The sequence below is a fragment of the Cyprinus carpio genome, chromosome A3 (genome assembly GCF_018340385.1).
Source record: "Cyprinus carpio isolate SPL01 chromosome A3, ASM1834038v1, whole genome shotgun sequence".
Taxonomy (NCBI): Eukaryota; Metazoa; Chordata; class Actinopteri; order Cypriniformes; family Cyprinidae; genus Cyprinus; species Cyprinus carpio.
The window spans coordinates 20,769,553-20,796,151 of NC_056574.1; the positions used below are offsets into that span (position 1 = coordinate 20,769,553).

Genomic DNA, 26,599 nt, shown 5'->3' on the forward strand with positions numbered 1-26,599 from the left:
GCAGGCGTTTTCTCTGTTTTTTGAGATATGTTGATGCCATGAAATTTAAAATCAACTTATTTTCCCCTTAAAATGATACATTCTCTCAGTTTAAACATTTGATATGTCATCTATGTTGTATTCTGAATAAAATATTGAAATTTGAAACTTTCACATCATTGCATTCTGTTTTTATATTCACAATTTGTACTGTGTCCCAACTTTTTTGGAATCGGGTTTGTAAATGCCACCCTCCAACATGTTAGAGCATGTGTTTTGTCCACTGTGTCTCTGAAAAAACTTGTTTTATATTATTTGCTCATTTCAAACAGCCATTTTATGAAGTGCTCACATCTCTTGAATTACGCATGTCACTGACATCCTGTGATATGTACAAGAGGTGACTGTAATTAAAAATACACTGAGCTGATTTCAATTCTGACACCTTTACAATCATTCCAAATGAATTTCTGCATGTCTCTCACTTTTCCCATGATTCCATTGCTTTTTCCCAGCAGAATGAATGTGTAGGATTGCCTGGGTCTCTTCGGCCTATCCTACACATGCCTGTCTCACTGCCCTCTCTCTCACAGCCTTTTGGAGAACATTCAATTTTAATTTCCAAACTGCTGCCATATTGCGAGGCTGGCAAGCAGCTCAGTCTAGCATGGAATTCCATTAACCCAGTCCCTACTGTTCAGACGCCACACTTCACACTGTCCCTGCAGACAAACACACAGCCCAGTGCTCAGCCTCACTCACACATCTCTGCCTCTTTTTCTACCTGTCTGCTTCCCTTTATCTCATTTAAAGCGGTCATTATTTACTCACCCTCATGTCATCCCAAACCTGCATGACTGACTTGGTCTGTAGAACATAAAATGAGACATTTAGAAAAATGTGCTGGCTACTCTTTTCAAATGTGACAGTGAATATGGACTGAAGCCTTCAAGCTTTAAAAAGCACTCAAAAGTATCATAAAACAGATGACTTGTGTGCTATATACTGAATAGCACAAACTTGAAATATTCAAGAATTCAATGAAAACATTGGTCAGTAAACAATTTATATTTTGCTGTGTTCCTCACACTACCATAACACTTTAGATTTTATAATACTGCATGTCATATGTACTATTTTTATGATCCTTTTATGATGGTTTGTCTCCGTTTTGAACCGTGAAGGGTCCAGTTTCTATTCATAGCAATCGCCGGGAAAAGAGCAACCAGCACATTATTCTAAATTTCTCCTTTTGCACTCCACAGGGGGAAAAAATAGGTACAGAAGTTTGGAACAAAATGAGGGTGAGCACATGATGACAGAATCTTCATTTGTGGCTGAACAATACCTCTAATCTTCATATCTCGTTGAGTTTTTCCCCATCTCTCACTCTGAATGTTGTGGTTCTGTAGATATGTGGGCAGGGACGTGTGGCCTCTGGGGAAAAGCCATTTGAGAAGCTCTGTCTCTGCGCCAAAACCACGAGTTGAGTGGCGGCATTGATCTCTGCACACACATACACACACACATACCATAAAAAATGCTATCCACCTCTGACTCCTCCATCGATTGCTGGGCGTGAACGAGCGATTAGCTCTGTATCCAGCTAAAAGCCTCATCTCTGGACTAAGCCAGTGTTTCTTTTGTAAGAGACAAACATCTCAGCCATATTCTGCTCAGCATTAAACCCAATGCACACGCACTCACACAGACATACAGCATCAAACGCTCTGCCCGACGTCCCAGTGGCGACAACTTTTATTTGTCTGATCCAGAATAGACAGGAAGGATGCTAGAGAGGAGGAGAGAGAATGAGAAGGGAGGGATAAAAAGGAACGGAGACAAATGCTAATGTGGGTAGATTTCCACTGAGCTGAATGCGTCGCTTTCACCGCGCTTCACTGCACACAAATACCGTCATTTCTGCACAGCAGTGTGGAGGGTGAAAGAAGAAAAAAAATAAATAAAGAGCTAAACAGTGACAGGAAGTCATTTGTTCATAGTGGTGAGATGTGGAGGGAGGTGGTCAAGTCTTGACAGGTCAAATTACAGGTGAATAAAAGTTGAGGAGATGCTATCAACAGGAGAGCGGCTATTAGGTGAGACGACTTAACAGCTCTGATTACACCTCTGACACACACACACACACACATAAAAACAATGTTGAAAATGAACAAAAAGTGTTTGAACAGAAATGTTAAAATATGCTGAAATACCATACTTTAAAAAGAGATTTATTTATTGGGGATTAAAACCTCAGCATCGGTGGATCAGGAAAACTAGAGTTTAAAATTAATTATATTGGTAACACTTTACAATAAGGTTCTATTAGATAATGTTTGGCAATGTATTAACTAATATGAACAAACAATGAACAATACATTTATTACAGTATTTATTAATCTTTGTTAATGTTAGTTAATGAAAATACAGTTGTTCATTGTTAGTTAGTGTTAATTCACAGTGTATTAACTAATGATAACAAGCACATCTTTTGATTTTAATAATGCATTAGTAAATGTTGAAATTAACTAAGATTAATAAATGCTGTAGAGATACTGTTCATGCTTAGTTCATGTGAACTAAAGAAGTTAACCAATTAACCTTATTGTTAAGTGTTACCATTATATCTAATTGATAGATAACCCCCCCCCACCAAATAATAGAAATACTGACTGAAAAAATCACATGGCAGATTGTTAAAAAGATTTGCATTTATTTTGAATGTAGTAAGTACAGATGATTATACATAATAAAAACCTTTTTAGTATTATTAATATTTAATGTACATTTATATTGCTCTAAAAGTTTGGATACCCCTATAGGTTTCAAAGTGGGGTTTTGGAAAATATTAGTACTTATTCTTATGTTTTTTTTTTGTATAAATGAATAGTTACCTACTATCGTTTATCATATTGCTATGCAATAGTTCTTCATTTTCATAATATAATACACTGATGATATGATATGATATGATATGATATGATATGATATGATATGATTAGACCTGCTGATATTCAGTAATGCCATATATCACGGTAATGAATATGCACGATATTGTTATCGTGGGCACTTCTAAATACCGTGAATAATAATATATTACAAATTATTCAGAATTTGGAATGCATTTTAAAAATACTTTTCCCATCAACTGGTCAAAATGCACAACACTGCTGTATGCACGTGTGCACTCTTATGTAAACAAGCACGCATGAGAAGCACACTGGGGAACACGTGAGAGACGCGCTGAATGAAAGCACATTCACTCTCTGACAGCAGATGGCGCTAAACTGCAGAAAATGCAGCCCTTACCCTGGAAACCCCATAAATAAAGCAGCTTTGCTATTTTCTAAAACATATTTAAATAGATTTAAATAGCCATTCAGATTTGTGGATTTGCTATGGTGTTCATTGCTGGCTCAAATACTTTTTATTTTACTTTTTATTTATTTTCAAACTTTTTTTTTACATTTTAATCTGGACTACAACATGCCCTTGATATTGTTTGAAAGAGTTTTGATTCTTTATTGTTTGTTAACACTTTACATTAGGGCTTCATTATTTAACATTAGTTAATTCATTAGTTAAACAAACATACCGTGGCGCCAAACCCCCTCACGAAAGAAGAAAGCCGTCGTGTTTACAACTGTGACGACGAGCGCTTATCAAGACCAACTAAACTCTGAATTTTCAAAAGTATTCTAAATATTTAAACATAGAGTCATACAAACCATAAAATAATTCAGATAACCTTACACACCACCAAAACATTTCACTGAACAAACCGCGCTGAGATCCCAAAACTTGTCACTGAACAAAACGAACTGTGATTGGTTGTTTGACATGTCAGTCAAACGGCCTCATGGGCGGGCCTTGGCCAATGAAAGCTGCCATGAATTCCAGACCTTAAGTCTGAAGGTCTGGCTACGCGAGATTACTTAGTTGGTGACTTTTTGTGATTAACTTGCAGTGTGGTAAACACCTTTATGAACAGAGTACTTAAATTTATGTTAATGAGTGTGCAGCTTTGTCAAAATAAAGTTTGAAAGTAAATAATTTGTACGAGAAACTGTTCTATTTGAATAATGTAAAGGATTTAATTTGGATTAACAAAAAAAAAAAAGTATGTCACGTTATTGACCCCTTGGCACGCTTAGTCCATAGAAACATTTGTATCCATATATAGCAGGAGTTGATCCAAAATGAGTGTGAGATAATGAGTCATTTCCCCATCTCTGTTTTCATGCTGAGCCAAATCTGGCTATAGCTCACGATGCAGGAACAAAAGTTGACATGAGGCTACAGCTCTGAGCGTTGCGTGATGTGGGCGCTCTGGTCCTACAGCACAGGAACAGGAGTGACCAGCTCTGTGTTACTGACACTGATCCTGAGGGAGGCCTGCCGGTCAGTCTGTGTGCGCAAGTGTGATGGAGCTGCTGGCAGGTAGCTTGATATAGCCTCGGCCTTAATGAGCTCAATATGAGTGCCAACAGGCCAATCCTTCATCTGCCCCCTCCACCTTTCAGCTGAGACCTGCCTGACCGCAAAGACCCCATAGCAAGGAACTGACTCGCTAGCCTTTCCTACATCTCCCATCCTGATGCTCTCAAATAGAGCCTAAGCATTTTCCCCTCACAACCACAGCATGCTAGGAATTCTCATTCTTAGCTGGCAAACAATCAAACAACATACATCTGAACAAGACACCAGATGTGATGCTGATCTATGAGAGAATTGCTCTAAAGCTATACTGCCTACAGAGCCAGTGTTTTAAGGCATAACAGACACAAAGGCTGCTCCATAATTCCAAAACAACTTTGCCTTGTAAGCTGTATAATTTTGAGTTTATGTAGTAATAATAAAAATAGTAGTAGTGATAATAATAGATTGACATAAGCAAAATAAATAGTTAATAAACTATTTATAATATATTATAAATAGTTTCAGTTTATAAAAAGTGCTAATTTGTTTTTATAGTAATATAAAATTACACAATTTCTAAAATTAAATAAATGTATTATTTATATAATATTATCAAATTTGTCTATAGAGACAGAAGAACGTGAGGCTACTAGGTTTTGAAATGAGTCGTGAGAGCGTTATAATTTCTCATACAATAATAATAATGATAAATATAGCTGCAAGCAGCAATTACGGGGCCAAGCACTCCAGTGGCAAATTGAGGAGCTAAGCATGGCATGGAGCATCACACCAAGTGCAACAATGAGTAATGAAAGCAATTTTAGGATGATTGTAATTGAAATGGCTGAAAAGACATAAATACAACCACTAGTAATATGATCAAATGGCTTATCACTTTTGACCAACAGGTGGCGCTTTAATCAAATCATTTTGGTGTGTTCTGTGTGAAGTGACAATGGCACACACTAAGTTTGTTGTCATTATGCCAAAATTTTGAAGAGATATAGCTTTGGAGTCATTTTGGCACCGTGCCTAAAGTTAGTTGCAGAGCTGTACAAAAACGGTTTTGTCTATCGACATGAAATCCATAACTTTTTGTCAGCAAAGTCTGAAGATGATTTGATTTGATTTTGGTGAAAATCGAACCAACGGTTGATGCAAAAAAGTAGGTTTTCAACATAAATAAAAATGGCCGACAGGAAGTTCGGCTTATTATGACATAATTGATACGTATGTTGTCGGCATGACCCAAGGAATATTTTGAGACCAATTTCATTACAATAGGTCAATGCAATCAAAAGTAATTAGCATTTTTGAAAATTTCATAGTTTATAATTAATGAATAGTTTATTACTCCAGACCAATAAGTGGCGCTGTTACCAAATTTATGTGGCGTGGTCAGTGTGATGGCGCATACAAAGTTTGGTGTAAATATGTCAAAGCTTTGCAGAGATTTTCACAATTACAGCAAATTTAGGATGATTGTAATTGAAATGGCGGAAAAATCATAAATATAAGCACTGGTAATATGATTAAATGGCTTATCACTTTTGACCAACAGGTGGCGCTGTGATCAAATCATTTTGGTGTGTTCTGTGTGAGGTGACAATGGCATACACAAAGTTTGGTGTCAGTATGCCAAAGCATTGGCAGAGATACAGGCTGAAGTGTCATTTTGGCATCATGCCTGAAAATTCGTCGCTGTAGTATGCGAAAACAGTTTTGTCTATCGATACAAAATCCATAACATTTTGTCAGCACAGTCTGATGATCATCTGATTCAATTTTGGTGAAAATCGGACAAACGGTTGATGAGGAGTTCGAAAAAGGTAGGTTTTCAACATAAATCAAAATGGCGGGACAGGAAGTTCAGCGTACTCTGGCATATTTGGTATATATGTTTTGGCATAAGCCACAGAATATTTTGAGACCAGTTTCATTGCAATAGGCTAATTCAATAAAAAGTTATTAGCATTTTTTAAATGTAATTATTAATGGTTAATGAATGGTTTATTACTCTTGACCAATAGGTGGCGCTGTTACCAAATTGATGTGGCATGGTCAGTGTGAGGTGACAATGACACATACATAGTTTGGTGCAAATATGTCAAAGCTTTGTAGAGATATAGCCTCAAAACCATTTTGCCACTGTGCCTAAAATCTGTAACGGTGCTGTATGAAAACGGTTTTGTCAATTGACACGAAATGCATAACTTTTTGTCAGCACAGTCTTAAGATGATCTGACTCGATTTTGGTGAAAATCGGACCAACAGTTGAGGAGGAGTTAGAAAAAGTAGGATTTTAACATAAATCTAAATGGCGGAAAGGGAGTTCAGATTTCCCACTAAAAAATTGATACGTCTGTTGTCGGCATGACCCAAGGAATATTTTGAGACCAGTTTCATTACAATAGCTTAATGCAATCAAAAGTTATTAGCATTTTTGGAAATTTTATAATAATTAAGGGGTTAATGAATGGTTTATTACTCTTGACCAATAGGTGGCGCTGTTACAAAATTGATGTGCCGTATTCAGTGTGAGGTGACAATGGCACATGCAAAGTTTGGTGTAAATATGTCAAACCTTTACAGAGATACAGCTCTCAGTTGCAGTTTGGCATCTTTCCAGCAAATTTGTTCATGCGCTCAAACGGAAAACCGTTGCGAGTAGCAACACGAAATCCATAACTTTTAGCCAGCTTTGTCTGAAGATGATCTGAGCCAAATTTGGTGAAAATCGGACTAACGGTCTAGGAGGAGTTCGAAAAAGTAGGTTGTCAACATGAATCAAAATGGTGGACAGGAAGTTCAGCAAATATTGGTAAAATTGTTATCGGTGTTCTCATCATGATCCAAGGAATCTATCATCATCAGTCCGGTTACAATAGGCTAATTTAAGCAAAAGTTATTAGCATTTTTATAAATTTCATCATAACTTTTGACCACAAGGTGGCGCTGCCACCAAACTTTTTGAGTACCTTCAGGGCATGGAGCCGAAGATTTTTGTAATTATTTTCATAACGATACGATAATGCGTTCAAAAAATACAGCATTTTAAACCATAATTCAAAATGGCCGACACCTAAAATGGCTGACATGGGAAAATTGGATATCATTCGACTCGACATGACCCATCAAATTTGTGATTTTTGGCCAAACCATTCAGAAGTTATAAGCAAAAATATGCATTTTTCGTATCTCCTGACCACTAGGTGGCGCTGCGTCGAAACACTGCAGGTAGTCTCAAGTCATGCTTGTTACAACAATCACCAAGTTTGGTCTCAATACGCCAAACAGTTGTGGAGTTATAGCCTCACAAGCATTTTTGTTGCGTGCTTTTTGTAGAATTTGTTTACGAGAGGTATTCAAGAACGGTTGGACGAATCAACTTGAATTCCATAACTTTTTGCCAACATCATCTGAAGATGATCTGAGCCAATTTTCGTGAAAATCGGACTAACTGTCTAGGACGAGTTCGAAAAAGTAGGTTTTTCAAACAATTGAAAATAGCGAAAAAACTAAACCTTGCGATTTTTGAATTTTGGGGTCCATTCGACTCTGCATGAGCCAAGGATTCAGAGGAAAAAATAATTTTCCTTCTCTGCTTTACGGTTCAAAAGTTATTAGCATAAATATATTGAAATTTTGGACAAGTGGTGGCGCTAGAGAGTTGAAGTTAGAGACTCCAAATTTGCTATGGTTAATGTTGACACTGTCCTCTATCAGTGTGCCAAATTATACAACTTTCCCGCAGGCGGTTCTATGGGCTGCCATAGACTTGCGGCGGAAGAAAAAAATCACTGTAACGGATACAATAGGTGCCTAAGCACCTTCGGTGCTTGGCCCCTAATAATAATAAACTCTTTTAAATGCTGGGTTAAAAACAGCCATTTCTGGGTTATTTGGCAACCCAGCGCTGGGTAAATGTTGGACAGAACACATGCTGGGTTATTTTAACTCAGCTTGTTGTGTTTTATAAATTAACCCATTTGCTGGGTTGTTTTTTGACATAGTGCTAGGTCAGTCAACCTACTGAAGGTTTTTCATTTTAAATAATAAAAATGCACTCTAAAATCTGTTAGAGTTGACATACAATATTTTTTATTTAATATCAAGTCAGTCTTTTACAATCATAAAATCTTCAAAAATGTTTTAGGACGTGCATGCAGCAAGAGCAGCCAATGGGAATCTGTGTGAAGAAATCTACGATCAGTAGGTTGTTCCAGTTCATTAAATCACTTATATTCATGACTTAACTTATCTTGTTTGAAAAGTTACATCAAAAACAGCTTTACCTCTTGCCATTTTGTTTGTCAGACATTTAAAATTCAAGCCATCAAACCCATAGTATGACCACTGCATGGCTAAGGCACTAGATCATTAGCGCCCCTGTTGTAGTTAATGAAGTGCACAGAAACTGTTACATATAACAGTAAATATGCATCGAACTTTCAAGCAGGTGTACGCATCAACTTATATATATAACAAAAAAAAAAAGTATTTCCGGCGCTTTGTTCACTTTGCGTGTAGATCTGGTGAATGATGCGTTTGTAGAAGGCTAGCGTTTTAAGCAGACATAAGCTGGGACGTACATTTAAACAAAAATAGGAAAAATGTGAATCTAGAGACACTTTCCTATTTATACAGTAATAATTTCATAAGAATACAATGTAATACAAACCTTAATTTCATTCAGGAAGTTTCCCGTCAGTCACGTTTTCCCTCAGAACAGAACACAGAATGACCGCTGACAAATGTATCCAGTTTTAATTGGTTTGGCACAGGCTACCCAACATTGGGTTACACTGACCCAGCGCTGGGTAGGTATGTGAGGGGGTTCATCGTTTGTATTGACTTAAACTGATGAGTTAAGAAGTTTTTCCTCCATGATGTGTGAAATCAGCCCACCAGACGAGATACAGATTGAATATTTCTTACATATTGCATTATGCATCACACCATGTGTAGGAAAACTGCCAGCTCAGACACAAACACACAGTCCGAGCAGCTCTAAGCTTCACATTGGGCTGTTCATAAATAATACCATCATGCACTGGGTCCACAGCTGGGTCCTCCCCCCTGACACTTCCAATTAACAAAAAAACACAAAAACACATGCCCCTTCACACACACACACACACACACACACACACACACACACACACACACACACACACACACAAACACAAAAAGCATCCAACATACATGTGACACACATCACATGCACACACTGATTGGCACAAACCGACTGTCGAGACCATTTTCACCAAACATCTTATTGGGAACCATGTCTGAACTACTATCTACTGTATGCTCTCAAAAGAAACAGGAAACCAGAGGAAAAGGGACATTAAATTGTGCCCGAATCAATCTGTGGTGAAAAAAGGCCAGGGATCAAGAGCTTCGTGCTGGTACCTCTCAGTCAGCTCTATTCTGTATTCAAATTGGGACGTGCGAAGCAGAATGCAGGTTGACATGAGTGTGATTACTCTGGGAGGATGCTGGGATTTGCCAATGTGTTATTTATGCCAGATTTGTCAGTGAGTGATATATGCTTTATGCACATAGACCTCACTCTTTCACTTTACCTGCTCACACCCAGTTGTGAGAGTTTTTATTTTATTTTTACATTTCTGGTCTTATAAGGCATGATTCAAGTGCATGTTATTCAAATTGTTAAAATGTATGTTTTCATAATATTTTATTCAAATATAATAACTTTACTAAATGTACTAACTTGACTAAATTTACCAAAATTTACTTTCCTCTTACTTTTCAACCCCAACCATCTGACTCCATTCAGTTAAGAAATAATGACTTTCATGTCGATTTTAATCCAATGCAGAAAGGAGAATATTCCACAGCCCCAGTACTGTACATGAGTACAAGAAACAAAATAGTGCCAGTGATGGAAAAAGAAGAAGAAAACAGAAAATAAAATGTACAAAACGAAAATAAAAACAAAACACAAAACAAAAACAAACAAACAAAAAACAACCACACATAAAAAAAACAAAGCAAAAAACACACAAAACAAAAAATAAATAATACAAACACAAAACAAAAATAAAACAAATCGAAACAAAAACAACAAAACAAAGCAAAACAAAAATGAAATAAAATGAAAAACAAACACAAATAAAAAACAAAACAAAAAAGAAAAGAAACAAAAACAAAACCAACCAAAACAAACACACACACAAACACACACACACACACAAACAAAAACTAAACTAAAGTTTAGACTACAGTTCTCTAGGGGCTTATCACTTGATAAATAAAATGAAACTAATGTGTGCTTGTGTGTGCATACAGTACACTATATATAATAATTTATGCAAATGCAAACAAACATATACACTGGCACACCCAAAAAAGCAGGTGAACACACTCATACTCTCACCTCAAACTTCTGCCGGAGTTCCTCATTGCCTTCTTCACCTTCGGGTGGGACAGGAACGTTGAAGTACTCGCCCTCTTCCTGACTGAGCAGCTTAAACCTGCGTGTGTGTGTTTGTGTGTGTGCATGTGTTTGACAGACAGAAAATAAGGGACAGTTAGGTGAGTGCAGGATCTCTGCTGTATCACATATGGTTCAGAAACAGAGACATTAAATCCTCAGATAATGGTTCCATCTGGTCGCTATTGGAATTGCACACTTCCCTGAAACGGCACATTTTGTAAAATTACCTCAGCTCATTTAAACCATTCATACACTTACAGTTCCCCTCTCAACTGGGACGACCTTGACTATGATCATGTGTGAAGAGGAATCCAACCGGCTGGAGTTGCCCCAAACAGCTTTCAAATGTCTGAGGGACAGCATGATGCCCCATCTCATATTTAGCTCTTCTAACATCTGTGCTCCCAGATAGCAAAAAAATCCGCTTCCCGTTCAACGGTGTGAGGTGACCATTGCCGGGACCCCACGAGATGACATGTTCAAAAATCAACAGACCTACCACTGAAAGCGCCTCCCTCAGAGAGAGCAGCACGCTGGGTTTCCACATCCTTTATTGCTACTGATGTGATAGAAGGCCCTGTGTTCATTTTGCCTCTGGTCTGCGCGGGTGTGTGTGTGTGTGTGTGTGTTTATGACTGCAGATGAGTCATGGCTGCAGTACTCTCCCCCACACTCCTTCCTTTCACATCTAGACCTCCAGAGGTTTTAGTGTGTGTGAGCGTCATCCTCATCACATTCACAGAAATAGGAAAGCGCAGAAGAATGGCAGTTAGCATGAAAAGATCTTTTCTAATAGGTCAGGTAATATGATACATGGAGATATTAAATTATTTTATTTATATTACTAATATTTATAAAAAATATTATAAAAAATATTATATAAAATTTTTTATAATATTTTATTAAATATTTTGTTTATCATTACACTCATTACACTTCTGATTTTATTTTTATTTTTTAAGATTCTAAAGCTCACCAAGGCTGCAATTATTTAATCAAAAATACAGTTAAACAAGTAAAGTTTAAAAAAAAACAATTGTTTGGTGATGTCAAAGCTGAATTTTCAGCATCATTACTTCAGTCTTCAGTGTCACATGATCCTTCAGAAATTATTCTAATATACTGATTTGGTGCTCAAGAAACATTTCCTGTGATCAATGTTTTTTTTTGTTTTTTTATATATATATATATATTTTTTTTTATCAATTTTTATCAAAAACAGTCTGTTTTTCAAAAACAGAAATCCTTGGTATCAAATGTCTTTACCATCACGTCTGATCAATTTAATGGATTTTTGCTGAATAAATTGTAAGGACATATAAAAAGTGACACTAAATTTGCATTCTGGTATTGTCTTTACTTGTAAAGCATACATTTTATGTAAGTCTACATGTTGCTCAAAGAGTTTTCTGAGTCATGGCCATGGGCAGTTAATGATCACTACATGCAGAATAGAGATCATAAATATAAATTAGCTCACACTGACTTTCAAAAGTATTCATCCTAGACTTAAGATCATCAAATTAATATGCATGAGCTTAAGACAGTCTATATAATTCTGGCATTGAAAAGACAGTTTTACTTTTGCCAAGCTATAATATTTCTTTAATTATCAATTAATCCAGATATCTGATGTGAATAGAGCTGAAATGTCAGCAATTTAATATCAAGATACAATTAAAATAAAATGAACAAAATTATTTAAACAAGTAAACTGATCAACAGTATCTAAAAAGTTTATTAGTTTGAATATCTAATATAATATAATACAATATAATATTTAAAAAAAGGACAAAATGTATAATTCATAGTTCAAGTACTGTTATCTGACACTGGAGTGTTGCAAGTGATTAGACAATCATAAACATTTGTTTTATATCCTGCAAATTAAAAAAAACAACAACAAAAACTTTGTTCTTTGAGGACATTCTTTCTTCTGAAATTCAAACTATCCCTGTTCCCAGACTCTATGTCCTTTTGCAAACACGAATGAGTGTTGTGGTGAGACAGTGACAGCTCTGACAATGAGATTGTGATCAGTATGTCCTGACTGAAGGTCCACTCGGGAGCTGAAACGTCTCGCCTCTAATCTGACACTGTGCTTTTCTGTCAGGTGGCAGGAAGCAGCCATCGCAGTAAGCAAAGAGGCACATAACTGCTACAAAACCTCTGAAACACCCTCACAAAACACGTACACGCATCTCATCAAACTATCTGATAAAAGTCACATCTGTAGAGCAAAAACACAGAGAGAGGAGACACTAGCTACAGCAGCCAGTAGGGATGTGTACTGTCAGCACAGCCACTGAAATATCAAAACTAAAAATAAGAAACAAAAAAAACTAGTTGACCTCAATTTCTTTGTGCATCCATTGTGAACACACTAGTCAATAAATTTATGCTCAAAAACTGTCTTTCAAACATTTCAAACAGGTGTCATAAGGCAAGCTGAATATTATTTTAAGGTTAGCATAACATCTTTAAAAGTATTATTTTGACCTTAAATCAATATTTTTGTTTATCACTACTTCCTTGCCAAGTATTTATGTTCATAAACAGTTTATGTACGTTAATCTAATAGTCTTCTTTACCTTGCAAAAAAATAGTTTGGCCCTATGTTCTGTCAATAAAAATACTAAAAAAAAAAATATTAAAAATACAATACAAAAAAAAAAATATAAATAAAAATCAATTATTTTTTATTAATTAATTTTATATATTTATTTAAATATCAATTTAATACCAAATACATATTTTCCTCATATTATTTTAAGAATCTGTTTTGGCTTTAGAATAACAAAAGAGTAAATTGTTTATTAATATTGTTCTCACATAGTATAAATATATTTTGTATTCATAATATCTGCATTTAAATTTAAGGAAAGGGTTCTTTTGCAATGGGATCATTATATTTGGGGGTCCTTGGCATATAAAAACCCCATTGCAGAAATTAATATATTTTGAACACACCTTTTCATAAAGTGATCTCCCGACTGTGGGAATGATCTTTTAGATGGGAAAGAACTACTTGACACTTCAGGCTCTAGATACTTGTACTGACTAGACAGAATAGACCAAAAGAAAAAAAAGCTCTAACAACTGACAGAAAGAGAACATGAGGGAGAGAGCAAAGATTTCCTGTGAAAGTGGGTCTGACCTTTCTCATTTAACTCAGTTCTGTCAAATTACCTGCACGTTTAAGCATTCACTGCAGGCTCATGCCAATGCAAAAATATACAGCTCCTAGCTGACAAGAGATGTGTTTAGAAGTGTTTGAATGTGTGTGAGCGGAAAACAGGACTGGAGAGCTCTTAGATGAAGAGCACTACTGAGGAGGGAGAAAAGACAGGCTGAGGACTTCTGAAAGAGCAAGAGTCTTCAAATCCAGGGACGACTGAACCAGTTAGACGTGTATAGACTGCTGCATGTCTGCGAATTCCAGTGATATGTAATGTGGTTTAGTTGACACAAACGTTTTAATATTAGTGTGTACATAATCTATTTGACCGTGGGAACTTACTCGTTTTTACTGATGTATATATGTGTGTGTGTGTGTGTGTCAGCAGGTCTCCTCACCATCCATCCACCCCTTGCTTCTGAAGCTCCGAGATGCCGAAAGACAGGGAGCCCATAAAGTCATTCCGGCTGGTCAAGTCCCAGTCCCAGATCTCCACAGACAGCCTGCGGTCCTTGTCAGACTCTTTCAGATTACTGTAAAACACAAAGCGCAGGAGGGAGGAGGACAGAGACAAAGAAATCAAGCTCAGCATTTGATTTTGCATTTCTCATTCAAACAAAGGACTGATCTTTTGGCTGTGCTACTGATGGTCAGAAATAGAGTGAAAGCTTCCATACAATGTGAAGGTCTCGTTCCACGTGGGATTCAGGCAGCACTTAATGGTCTTGGTCTTTTGTTTGCTCTCGCTCTTGGGGTCAGGGATGAGTTTTAGTTTGACGTAGGGGTCAGAGAGGCCATTGGGGTCCATGGGCACCAGGTTCCTCGCCTCTTTAACTGTGACAGAAATAAAGAATAAATCAGACACATAAGGACCAAGATTTCCCTACTTTCACTCTGCATAGTGTGTAATCAATGCCAAGTGAATCTTTACATTAAATAAAAACATACTACAGCCCGTATCCACTTTTTGTTGCCGTTTTGATCAATAAATATCACAGTTAAGCACTGTTTGTGTTAAGCATAAAAAACAACTCATTTACAATGCAAATTTATTTTCCTGCCTTCTAATACTGTTCAAGTGAAAGTTTAAGAAGCATTTAATATTTTTGACCTGCTGATGCATTTTCAAGAACAAGAATATGTTGACTGACTGAATGAGACATTCATTCAAGTGGATATGTGAGTCAGTCTCACAATTAAAATGATGAAAGTATGTTACTGAAACTCATAATTTACTTATTTACTCTACTGTTGATGACTTTTTGATACGCTACCATACAAAAGTTTTTTTTTTTTTTTTTTTTTTTTTTAAATGAATACTTTTAGCAAGGACACATTAAATTGGTCAAAAGTGACATGCACTTGTTATTAATTTATTATGTTAATACAGAAAACAGTTACTTTAAATTGTAAGAATATTTCACAATATCACTATTTTTATTTTACTGTGATCAAAAAAATGCAGACTTAGACTTCAGATTCAGATTCAGTCTTAAACCACTCCATGTTAGTGAATTGACAAAATGAGTCAATGATTCACACATAAAGAACTTGGTCAGTTGTCACCATCTCCTGATGATTGATGAATCCTGCAAAAAGAATAACTAAACTAAACAGTGAATGAATCTTTGAACTGATTCAAAAGATTCACAAGTCACTGGAATGAACCAAAGTTACATAAAATAAAAATACTTTATACAATTTCTATAAATATTAAATACAATTTCTATTTAGAAAAGATATTTTTGAAAATATATTGATATTATAATAAATACCAATGCAATTCTCAAGTAATTTAATAATATTTTTAGGATGTCTAGATATTTTTACTAGAAAATGAAAAGATACTGAATTTTAAAAAAAAGTTCTGTGTAGGATGCCATTGTCTGATAAAATCTTTACCACTCAAAAACAATAACTAGGGACCCTAGATGCGAGTGAATAGCTGTCAGTCATTTATACTTGCATCTCATGAGCCCTCATGGCTGTGTGAGGCTACGAATGCACACACACTATCTCAGTAATTGGGGTTGACCTCAGCACTTGACCAGGACAACAATTAATGCTGGAGGCTGCTGTGGCCTTGAGATTTGTGGCTAGTGTAATTTCCATAATGAGTGGTGTGTGAAGGTAGGCTTAGCTGTTCATTAAGACAGCGGTGTACTGCAGCACAGAGACAGGAAGAGAGAGACAGCTTCTGCGTGAACCGCCATGCTCACGGAGCAGGGTTTATTTCACAAGCTAATAAATGTTATGCACATGTTCGTTCTGAAAGCCCTCCACATGAAGCAATTAAGAAAGCGGGATCACTGACCATGTAAGAATATTTGCATGAAGATATCAAAAGCTTTGACCTACAAGATACACTCAGTTTTGTGGCTCAGAGATGTGGGAAGCTCATTATGTTGATTAAAAAATACTGATCTCATTTACATAGTAGCGTATAACACAGTTGATCAATCTAGCAGACACAGGTGTAAAATGCTGTAGGAATGTAATTAATGTTTTTGCAACTAATTAAGCAGCACTGCTCTCTCTAGGTGAAAAACAGCACTGCAACTCAATAGCAAATGGTCTTCCGAGCATTACTGGTGCTCTGAAGCGATCCAGAACTGACTGGATCCATTAAAGGGATAGTTCACTCAAAAAGGAAAAAAATCTTTCATCATTTACTCACCCTCAAGTTGTTCCAAACCTGTACTGAACACAAAAGGATATTTTTAATGTTTGTAACCAAACAAAACACCGGTAGCCATCGACTTCCATAGTACAGAAAAACAATCTATAGAAGTCAATGGCTACCAACAACTGTTTGGTTTCAATGTTCTTCAAAATATCGTCTTTTGTGTTCAACATTAGAAAGAACCTCATACAGATTTGGAACGACTTGAGAGTGAGTACATGATGAAAGAATTTTCATTTTCGGGTGAACTATCCCTTTAAGCTGATTTAAAGGCAAGATTTAAGGCTTCATTCACAAAATGAAGCCACATAACAAACACTGACAACACGTTAAACATGGTCACCCAGTTTCCTCACTACTATTTATCAACCTGCAAGTGCTGCGGCGGTCAAATCGAGTGCGAGTGTGAGAAAGATGAGGTGGAAAGGACCTTTTAAAGGCAGAGCGGCCGCCCCATTTCCATCCAGGTATTGGTCAATTCATTAGTTTTAAGTGACAGGCCTTAGAAATGCATGACAGGAAGTGGCCTCATTCATCTTACTGTACGCTCAGCCGATCTGCGGCACTGTCGCGTGACATTAAATTATAAAGGACAGCGTGATGGATTAAAAATGTCTTTTGCGCTCAGGGCTGTCTGTGCCTCGGTTCTTTACATGGTGCAGCTCAGCTCATTAGCCGCTAGCAGACTAAAGGCTGTTAGTCACTTCTAAGGGAAAATGGGAGCTGAGGCTCGCGGGGTGAAATGGCCCTGGATTGAGCTTGAAAACAGGGACGCATGGCTGAATATAGAGCAGTGTGTTGAGGCTAATGTCACATACACACACCCGCTGCTGCACAGATCCAGGCCTACTGCCCTCCAGAAAGCATTAAAATGATAGCTCTGTATTCACCCTCATGTCGTTCCAAAACAGTATGACTTTCTTTCTTCTGTGGAACACATAACAAGATATTTAGAAGAATGCCTCAGTGTTTTTTAGTCCACATAATGAAAGTCAATGAGGTTCACTGTTTAGGACCGTTGAATTTCAATGTATGAACAAAAACATTTTTCAAAATATCTCCTTTTGTGTTCTGTCCAGAAAAAAAATAAGTGTTTATACAGGTTTGGAACAACATGAGGTTGAGTAGATGACAGATTTTTCATTTTTGGCTGAACAGTTCTTTTAACTGCACTCTGATAAAGTTTCTCTTGGTTTGTCTTCCAGAAATCTCATTTAAGTGAGCTCATCTTCTGCTCTGAAAGTATGACAAAGTGGAACTACGTGAAAATTAGAACCAAGTGCAAATTCCTCATGGATATAACAGTTTTATATCGTAGCTATAATAACAATTAAGTGGAAATTCATCATAGATATAATTTAATAAACTGTTTGAAAAGCTGTTATCATATAAAATAATCAGTGTGGAGGGTTCACAAAGGGTCAAGATAAGGGATAGATCACACAAAAATGACAATTCTTTCATCATCTACCATGTCATTCCAAACCTTTTTTTTCTTCTCTCATTTGGAATCTTTAAACAACATTTTCCAAAAAGTGCTATAATTGCATTATAAAACATAATTCAAGTCTTCCGAAATCATACAATAGCTCTGTATATGAACAGACTAAAATGCATAGTTTCCACAAGCCCTCAAATCAATCATGCTGCAGGCCGTCAGGTGTCAATAACATCAAGTGCCACTGGTTTTTGTTTGATTTGAGAGCTCATTAATGTTTGGTAAAATGAATAATGAACTATGAATTGTTGCTGTATGGAAACAGATGAGTTTTCCATTGGAAAAAATAGCATACAGTTTGGGAACTGTATCGTGTGAACTATCATTGGGTGAACAAACGCTGAGGAGTCTTTTCTCAGTCGGTTTGCGCTAAGAGAATGAGAATAGCGCCCTCTGCTGGACACTTACAGTCTTACTGGCTGCAACTGAAGACAGTTACCTCAGTGTGCTTGTGTTTTTGTTTTGGAGGTGTGTTTATACTGATGCCAAGGAGAGACAGGAAGACTAAGTGTGCTTTCTTGTGTTGCCATGGACACGTGTAACGTAATACAAGTTTACAAGAATGATCGTATAGAATTTCACAATGAGCAGAAATGCACTTCATCACTGTCACATGCTGCATTTTAGACATCAGGGCTGTTTTTCTTTGTCTCCTTTTCTCACCGGTGTCACACTTTTTTGATTTAGCTTTTACTTTTTTAAATGGACTAGACTGTAACAAGGCAACCTGCCATCATATTGTGCCCCTTGTGGGAAACAGCTCTTTTATATTGAGTTTTATTTATTTTATTTTTTTTTACAAATAATACTTAATATTGACAACAAGGGGTGTCGCAATACACCAGTGTTGACGATAACCATAATACTTAAAAAATGAAATAATGATACCATGTTACTACTACGTTATTCAGTAATTTTTGTAAATAATACAGCACCAGTAACTTGTGGATACTCCAACATAGCAGGTGGGGTACTGTACCGTAACACTGGTTTTCACCTGTCCTAAAATAAAATCATGTTGGAGGAGATGACAGACGAAAGAGAGACACTCTACCTGCACCCAAGAAAAGTAAACTCGCCAGTGTGGGAGTTTTTTTGGATTGTGTAAAAAAGACACCTCAGTCTGCAGGATGTGCCGATCAACAGTAAGTTCTTTTTGTACGCTTTTGCTTTTGTATAGTTATGGGTACAAACTATCTCTCTCTGCCTCTCTACACTCATATTTTGAATGATCATAGACAAAATAAAAAAATTAAAAAAATAAAAAAAATCTGCAGACATCGTGATAATATCATTATTGTGAAGTCTTTTGTCCACAATAATTGTGTAGTGAAATTCTGACAGACAATACACAATTTGAAAGCTTAATATCAATAACCTGTTTGTGCTCAGATTACTATGGCAATAGTATACTGTAATTACAAAATTAATTTATTTTTTAGGATTATGCTCCAGAGCCGTGGCCTAGCAGACAATGTTTGTGTTTGGACACATGAGGCTGTAATGCTAATGTAAATTGACACATTTTTTTTCATTTTTGGATTATTTCTTTAAAGTCTGCGTAAAGCAATATTACATGTGTGTTTGTCACATCACAGAAAAATGTGTTATAAGCTACCCAGCCAAATTTAAATGATAAAAAAACACCAAGTATATACAGGGTCCCCACACCTTGATTAACATCAAATTCAAGGACCTTTCAAGGATTTCCAGGTCCAATACCCTCAAATTCAAGGACATGATGTGGGGACACATTTCAAGCGAGAGCGAGGTTACATCATGTTATTTTATAAAGATACATTGTTACAGTTTTCATGTCTCAAACACAACTATGCAAAAGAGCTTTTTTTCCATTTATTTTTGGCCATGATGGAGATCTGTTATTCTATTTGTTGTATTTCTTTTTTGCATAAAACTGAAGAATATTCGGTACATCCTATACTGTATTCTAAAATGATCTGATATTAACTTTTGCATGGATCAATTCAACATTAATTTCACGGAGTGTCTGTGAAACGTTGAGGTACCATCGTAGTAGTTTTCTCACAACAAATTAACGTAATGTAACCATAACCAAATTTTACAATTAAAAAAAAAAGACAGTGGGTGCGGGTGCGGGTGGGGCGGAGGCTGGGGTGTGATTGGTTGGAGGCTAAAGTAGTGCCCAAAGTAGTGCAATGACTATATCCCAAATATCAAACCTCGAAATGTCATTTCCTTACCTAAAATACATATTTTACAGTTTCTGTTATGCATATTGATCATGAACACAGCTAAAAAGCTTCCTACCAGTGGCCCTCCTTCACAAAACTTAACATCTAGCACAGTTTTATCATAGGCAGAATGCAAAATGTTTCAATACAACCATTTCAGTCAAATGTTATTTAAGCAACATTTGAAACCTTTAACCCACGGGGGAAAATCAACCCATTAACAGCTTAAAAGTAGCCATAGGAAAAAAAAAATGCAGACTTGGCAACTTCAGATTTGACTGATCACGGGATGAGGAGAGAGAGATGGCTGATAGACCATGCTGGAGGATTTGCTGCTCAACAGATCCTGAGCTTATTGACAAATATCTCATCTTACTTTACACAGAGCCTGCATGATCACATAAACAGAAGTGACAGTGAACAGTTTATTTTCAAAAACTTTCCAGGGCCTTGAATTTTTTTTTTTCAGATTCACAAACTTTCAAGGACCCGTGGGAACCCTGTATATAAAATAAGTATCAAAATCTTGAAAAATAAGCAGTATTCTCTGCTCTCAAATGCTGGGGGCGTGTCTGATGTTGGCACTGAAACCACGTCCACTCACGGGAAAACTGCTGTCTCTCTCAACTATCAAATACCGCTACGACCAGAATGGATGCTCCCTCTAGCTAGCAGCTTAATTTAAATAAGGAGACCGAGCTGCTTTGTAAATTATCGCAACCAGGTATTATGCATTTACGTAACAAAGGCAAAGCTAGCTAGCAAACTGTAGGCTGTAGTAACTAAAATAAAAGACAGAAACAAAAAATATCCAAAAAATACAATGCAACAAAAAACAAACCTCTTAATCACAATTTGTTTCAGCAATACATTTCTAAAATTTATAATGCGTTTAGAAACAATTCTCTGAATTGCCTTTACACAGACTTTAAATGCGGCTGGGTATTTCCAATACGATAAGCACCTGTTCAAAAGCCCTGCAATGGTGCATACAAATCTAAACATATCCTAGCTTTGGATTCACCACTAGGAGGAATCAGACACAAGGAAATTCGCACAAGTCTTAAGAGCAGCACATTTCATGCCTCAACTGAATGTATTCATGCAAGATTTGCCATATAAAGTGCATTTTTGGCTGATCTTCAAGGGTCAAACGAAGGCATGTGTGTGGTAACGAGAGGTCCAGGATCCACCAGCGAGTGGTGCACTATTTAGGAAGCCGTGAGTGAGTGTTTGCTTCCATGCACATGTGTGCAGCAGTGATGTGTGTGAGTGGGCAGTGGTGACTCACTGCTGACGGTGAGCACATTGTTCTTGATCTCTGCGGTGATTTGGATGCGGCCCCTCCTCTCAGTGTGGTCAGTCCCACACAGACTCGGCACGTTGGCCACACAGCGCTTATGGATGTTCATCATGCAGTCTGGATGGAGAGAGACAAAAAGAGGGAGAGATGTTACACTACATCCCCAACTTAAAGATGCACATTGTATAAAAGATGAGACATGAATCTATATATAAGTGTGACCTTTTAAAGGCCAGACGGAAAGGGAAGTGCTTTCCTTCTACCAAAGACCTGCTGAGCCAATTCTGTAACTATGAATGGCAGCTTAGCAATGACTCATAAGTCTCCTACCAACATGTAGACTGTATCAAATGTATACTTTGCAAGTAAAGGCAATCCCTGAAAGCAAATTTAGAGCTACTTTGTATATATATAATATATATATAGATATATATTTGTATATATATATATATATATATATATATATATATATATATATATATATATATATATATACACTTAATTTTATCCAGGAAAGATGCATTAAATTGATCGTGACAGAACAGAATTTTCTTTTTTTAATTTTGAACAAAACTATTACGCAGAACAATTGTTTTCAATTTGTACCTTATTTATGCCTTAAGGTGAACATCAATACCTTAAAGGTACAAAACAAGTCTACATACAGATAAATGGTACATATAAGTATTTTTTGAAAAGGTGCCAGCCAAGTGACAAATTCTGTATTTTTTTTTTTCTGAGACCAAATTGCACATTGTATATTTCAGTTGCTGTCCTAAAAGATACCTGCCTATGTACAGTATGCAGTAGACAGGGAGTGGACTCACTAGAATTTGAAAGAAATGGAACAGTATTTTATTAAGGTTGTATGATCTCTATCCCCTGCTAAAAACATCACCAGCATGTGTGTTTTGGATGCTGGTAAACTTCTTATCAAGCGAGGCCTGGTTGACTACTCTACAGTAAACTGATCTTTACAGCAGGGTCAGTAGGGGCTGAAGAACAAACCAGTAGCAAAGATGCTAATCACAGTTATGATGCTTTTGTTGCGTTGGAGGCCACAAGCCAAAGTGAAGCAGCCTTACTCAACATAAGTTTACATATTAAATAGCCAAACAGGCACTCTGGCATTCAGACTACTTCTGAAAACACACAAGAACAAACTCACACACACTGTACTCCCTCATGCACTGCAGCACTTCTCCACAGTTTAGTCAGAAGTGTGAATAGTGTAGAGGGCCCCGGAGAAGACGATGCATGCATTGGAAACTAAACAGAGGTAATTATAGCTCTCCCTGTCTGCAACCAGAACAACTTTGTGTCAGGTTTCAGGTGAAGATGCTAAGTGCCTCATGTTTACACCACCTGTCTGCTCACTTGCCTACCTGCCTGTCATACATTTATAAGAGTAAAGAGCTGCTGGAAAATATGCTGTTTTATCAATGAATGTTTGTTAGCCATCAATCAGGTATGTGGCCATGAATATCTGTGCCCCGGAGGCTTAGACAGCTGCTAAGTGAGTGCAGCATTTTGAATGTTTTATGTATTGGACACTGGATAAGAGGCTGGCTACTGTGAGATGGAAAATCTCTTTTCAGTCAGGTGCTTTGTGAGCAGGACTTCATACGGCCTGGTTATGTTCTCAGGATATTCGGCTCGCAGGGATACGTAACACACACAGATAACCCAACCATTATAATAGGGTTGTACAGTATACAGTACAAATGGAATCATAAAAAATAAGGGTAGTAACACACATTTTGCACATGTTGAATTCAAACAAAGTGCAGCTATTCAGTACAATTTGGCAGTCCAAGCTGTGTGACGTACTGTAAAATGTGAACGCTAGTGTTAAGGTAATGGCGTCAATATATGCATGATTTGAGAATGAAAAAGTTGAATGCATTTATTATAAAACTTAATAATTGATTAACATTCCCATAATATGTGGGTCAATGTGCCAATGTGGGTATTACAATAGATGCAGAGCATATGAGACTGGGAAAAGATAAATTTCATGCTGCCTACACTACCATTCAAAAGTTTGGATTTGTAAGATTTTTTTAGTGATTTTGAAGTCTCTTAAACTCACTAAGCCAGCATTTATATGATCAAAAACACAGTAAAAACTATTTTAAATGACTATTTTTTGTATATAATACACACAAGTGAGCCATTACATTATGACCACACCCAGCCTAGAGCAATGAGTAACCAAAGAGCAACAAAATGAGCCGGTGCAGTTCACAGAGCAGTATATATACCACCTGAGGACCAGCTTTCAGTCAGTTAGAGTGTTTGGCGTTAGAATGGAAAAAGCTGGCGTTTTATCACAGTTTGATAAAGGAATAATTGTGATGGCACGGCATCTCTGATCTTGGAAACGGTGCACCTCGTGGGTTGTTCAGGTGCTGCTGTAGCGAGTACGCATCAAAAGCATTCGTCTGCAGCTCATTGATGCCAGAGGGGAGCCGAATTGGGAGGGCCACAGTGTGACAAATCACTAGCAGCTACAACAGTGGTGACCAGGACAATGTATCACAGCACACAGTTCATCACAACCTTCTGCGTTATGGGCCTGTGTAGCCGATGACCCAGGTGGGTCCCCTTGCTAACTGCCCACCATTGCCAACACATGATATGGGCCCATGATCATCGAGATTGGAACATGGATGATTGGAAGAAAGTGGCCTAGTCTAATGAATCAAGATTCCTGTGCATCACGTCGATGGCTGAGCACGGATACACCGATTATCAACAGAGGCTACGGCACCTGGATGTACTGTTGGGCAGACACCGGCCGGTTATGCTGTGGGTGATGTTTTCTTGGGACACTATAGGCACCATTATCTCATTAGCACAGTTCCTGACAGCTGTCAGGTATATGAACATTGTTGCAGACCAAGTGCACACATTCATGGTAATTGTGTTCCCTGCCAGTGATGGCTGTTACCCTCAGGATAATGCAACATAGGCTCATTCAAAATACGTGCCTCTAAATACATTTCTGCAAAACATTCAAAACATTCAAAACAATTTTAACATGCTTCGAGATATCAAAACTGATACTTCTGAACTTTAGCGTCACATATCCAGCTTTATATATAAGGTTTTTCATATTCAGTAGGTTTGTTCGGTACCTCACGCAGTATGACGCTGCACTTGAGTGGTGAAGAGCTCTGGTAAGAATCCCGTGAAACTATGCTTCGACAAAACAGTTTAAACCTGCAAACAAGGAAGCTCAATTGGCAAATGGTGGTTAACACTATCAGGTAGGTTTAAGGTTGGGTTTGGTGTAGGGGATATTTCCAACACGATAGATCACTAACTTTTAGTGACACTCACCGGATATTTGAATTATGAACCGCCGCAATACGTACCTGAAGCAACGTAATAAAAACACAGCAATACGTGCCTATATCAACGTAAAAACAACATGCCAGGGTCACGTATTGAACCCGTGTTTTTTAGCGCCACTCACTGGACATTTCATTTTGAAACTGCCGCGAAATGTGGAGTAAGGTATGTAATAACAGTGCTGCAGAATGTATTTAGAGGCACGTATTTCGAATGACCCTGGGTTGGGATAATGCGCCATGCCACTGCCAGAACTGTCAAGGAGTGGTTCGAGGTGGTTCCAAATTCACCTAATCAAACATTTGTGGTTTGACTTGGAAAAGCGGATTTGTGCTACATCACCATCACTCCGCAATGTACGGGATCTGGAGGACATGCTGGACCTGCAAGAGACCTATCGCCACCTCGTCGATTTAATACCTCCTCGCGTGGCCGCTGTTTTGTGGGCTATAGAGGTCCTACAGGTTATTAGATAGGTGGTCATAATATAATGGCTCATCAGCGTGCATTATATAGAAAACTGTTCTTTTAAATAGTTTTTACTGAGTTTTTGATCATATAAATGCAGCTTTAGTGAGTTTAAGAGACTTCTTAAACTGCTGTATAATGTAATTTATTCCTGTGATGGCAAAGCTGAATTTTCACCAGTAATTACTCCAGCTTTCAGTGTCACATGATCCTTCAGAAATCTTTCTAATATGCTGAATTACTTACTCACGAAACATTATTATCAATGCCGAAAACATTTTTTTTTTTTTTTTTTTTACAGGATTCTATGATGTATAAAGTAAAAAACAAAACAGCATTTGTCACTTTTGATCAATTTAATGCATCCTCGTTGAATAAAAGTACAAATTTCTTTAATTAAAAAATCTTCCTGACCTCAAACTTTTGTAGTTTATCTGTTTCCATTTAAACAAAATAATTTAGTTTTTGTTATTTACTATCATATTTCAGTACATACGTTTAAGCTCTTAATTCTATGATCCCACTTGATTTAAATTGCACCTATTCTGACAGATTTCACATCCATTTTATTTATTAGTTTGTTTAATGTTCCTGTAACAAAATGCACCTCTATTTATCTTAATAAAAAGGCTAAAACCACAAAAATAATAAATAATAAAAAATAAAAAATAATTAAAGAACCTGCACTAGGGGCTGGTATCAGACCGAATCCTAAATTTTGATATCCAGCCAACCCTACAACATCTATACCACAATAAGAACTTGCATCCTGGCTTCAGCTTTGAAACTATCAGAATATGTAAAAACTTTTTTCAAAAGGTTGATTGGTTGATTATGTGTTATTGAGCGTCTGAGTGGAAATCAAGGAATGTGAGAGATACCCACGGTCACATCTCATGCCCTGGTGGATGAGTCCATACAGCAGAGAGCCACAGTGGTCACAGAAGGTGGGGCTGGAGTACGTGTGGACCTTGAACTTATGCTTACTGCGCGGGTCTCAGAAAGACACAAAAAGACAACAGTCAGCCACGTTAG

At 37.1% G+C, this 26,599-nt stretch overlaps 1 protein-coding gene across 2 annotated transcripts in view; it reads right to left on the reverse strand.

Moving 5' to 3' along the window:
* Positions 1 to 26,599, reverse strand: part of prkcbb (protein kinase C, beta b) — a 113,130-nt gene that overhangs the window by 43,486 nt on the left and 43,045 nt on the right. For both annotated transcript variants that reach the window (XM_042722905.1, XM_042722896.1), the window contains exons 4-8: positions 26,450 to 26,561; positions 21,728 to 21,856; positions 14,720 to 14,876; positions 14,441 to 14,575; positions 10,805 to 10,901 (exon numbers count right to left, since the gene is read on the reverse strand). In XM_042722905.1, coding sequence (XP_042578839.1) covers positions 10,805 to 10,901; positions 14,441 to 14,575; positions 14,720 to 14,876; positions 21,728 to 21,856; positions 26,450 to 26,561 — 630 coding nt within the window. The remainder of the gene's footprint in view (positions 1 to 10,804; positions 10,902 to 14,440; positions 14,576 to 14,719; positions 14,877 to 21,727; positions 21,857 to 26,449; positions 26,562 to 26,599) is intronic.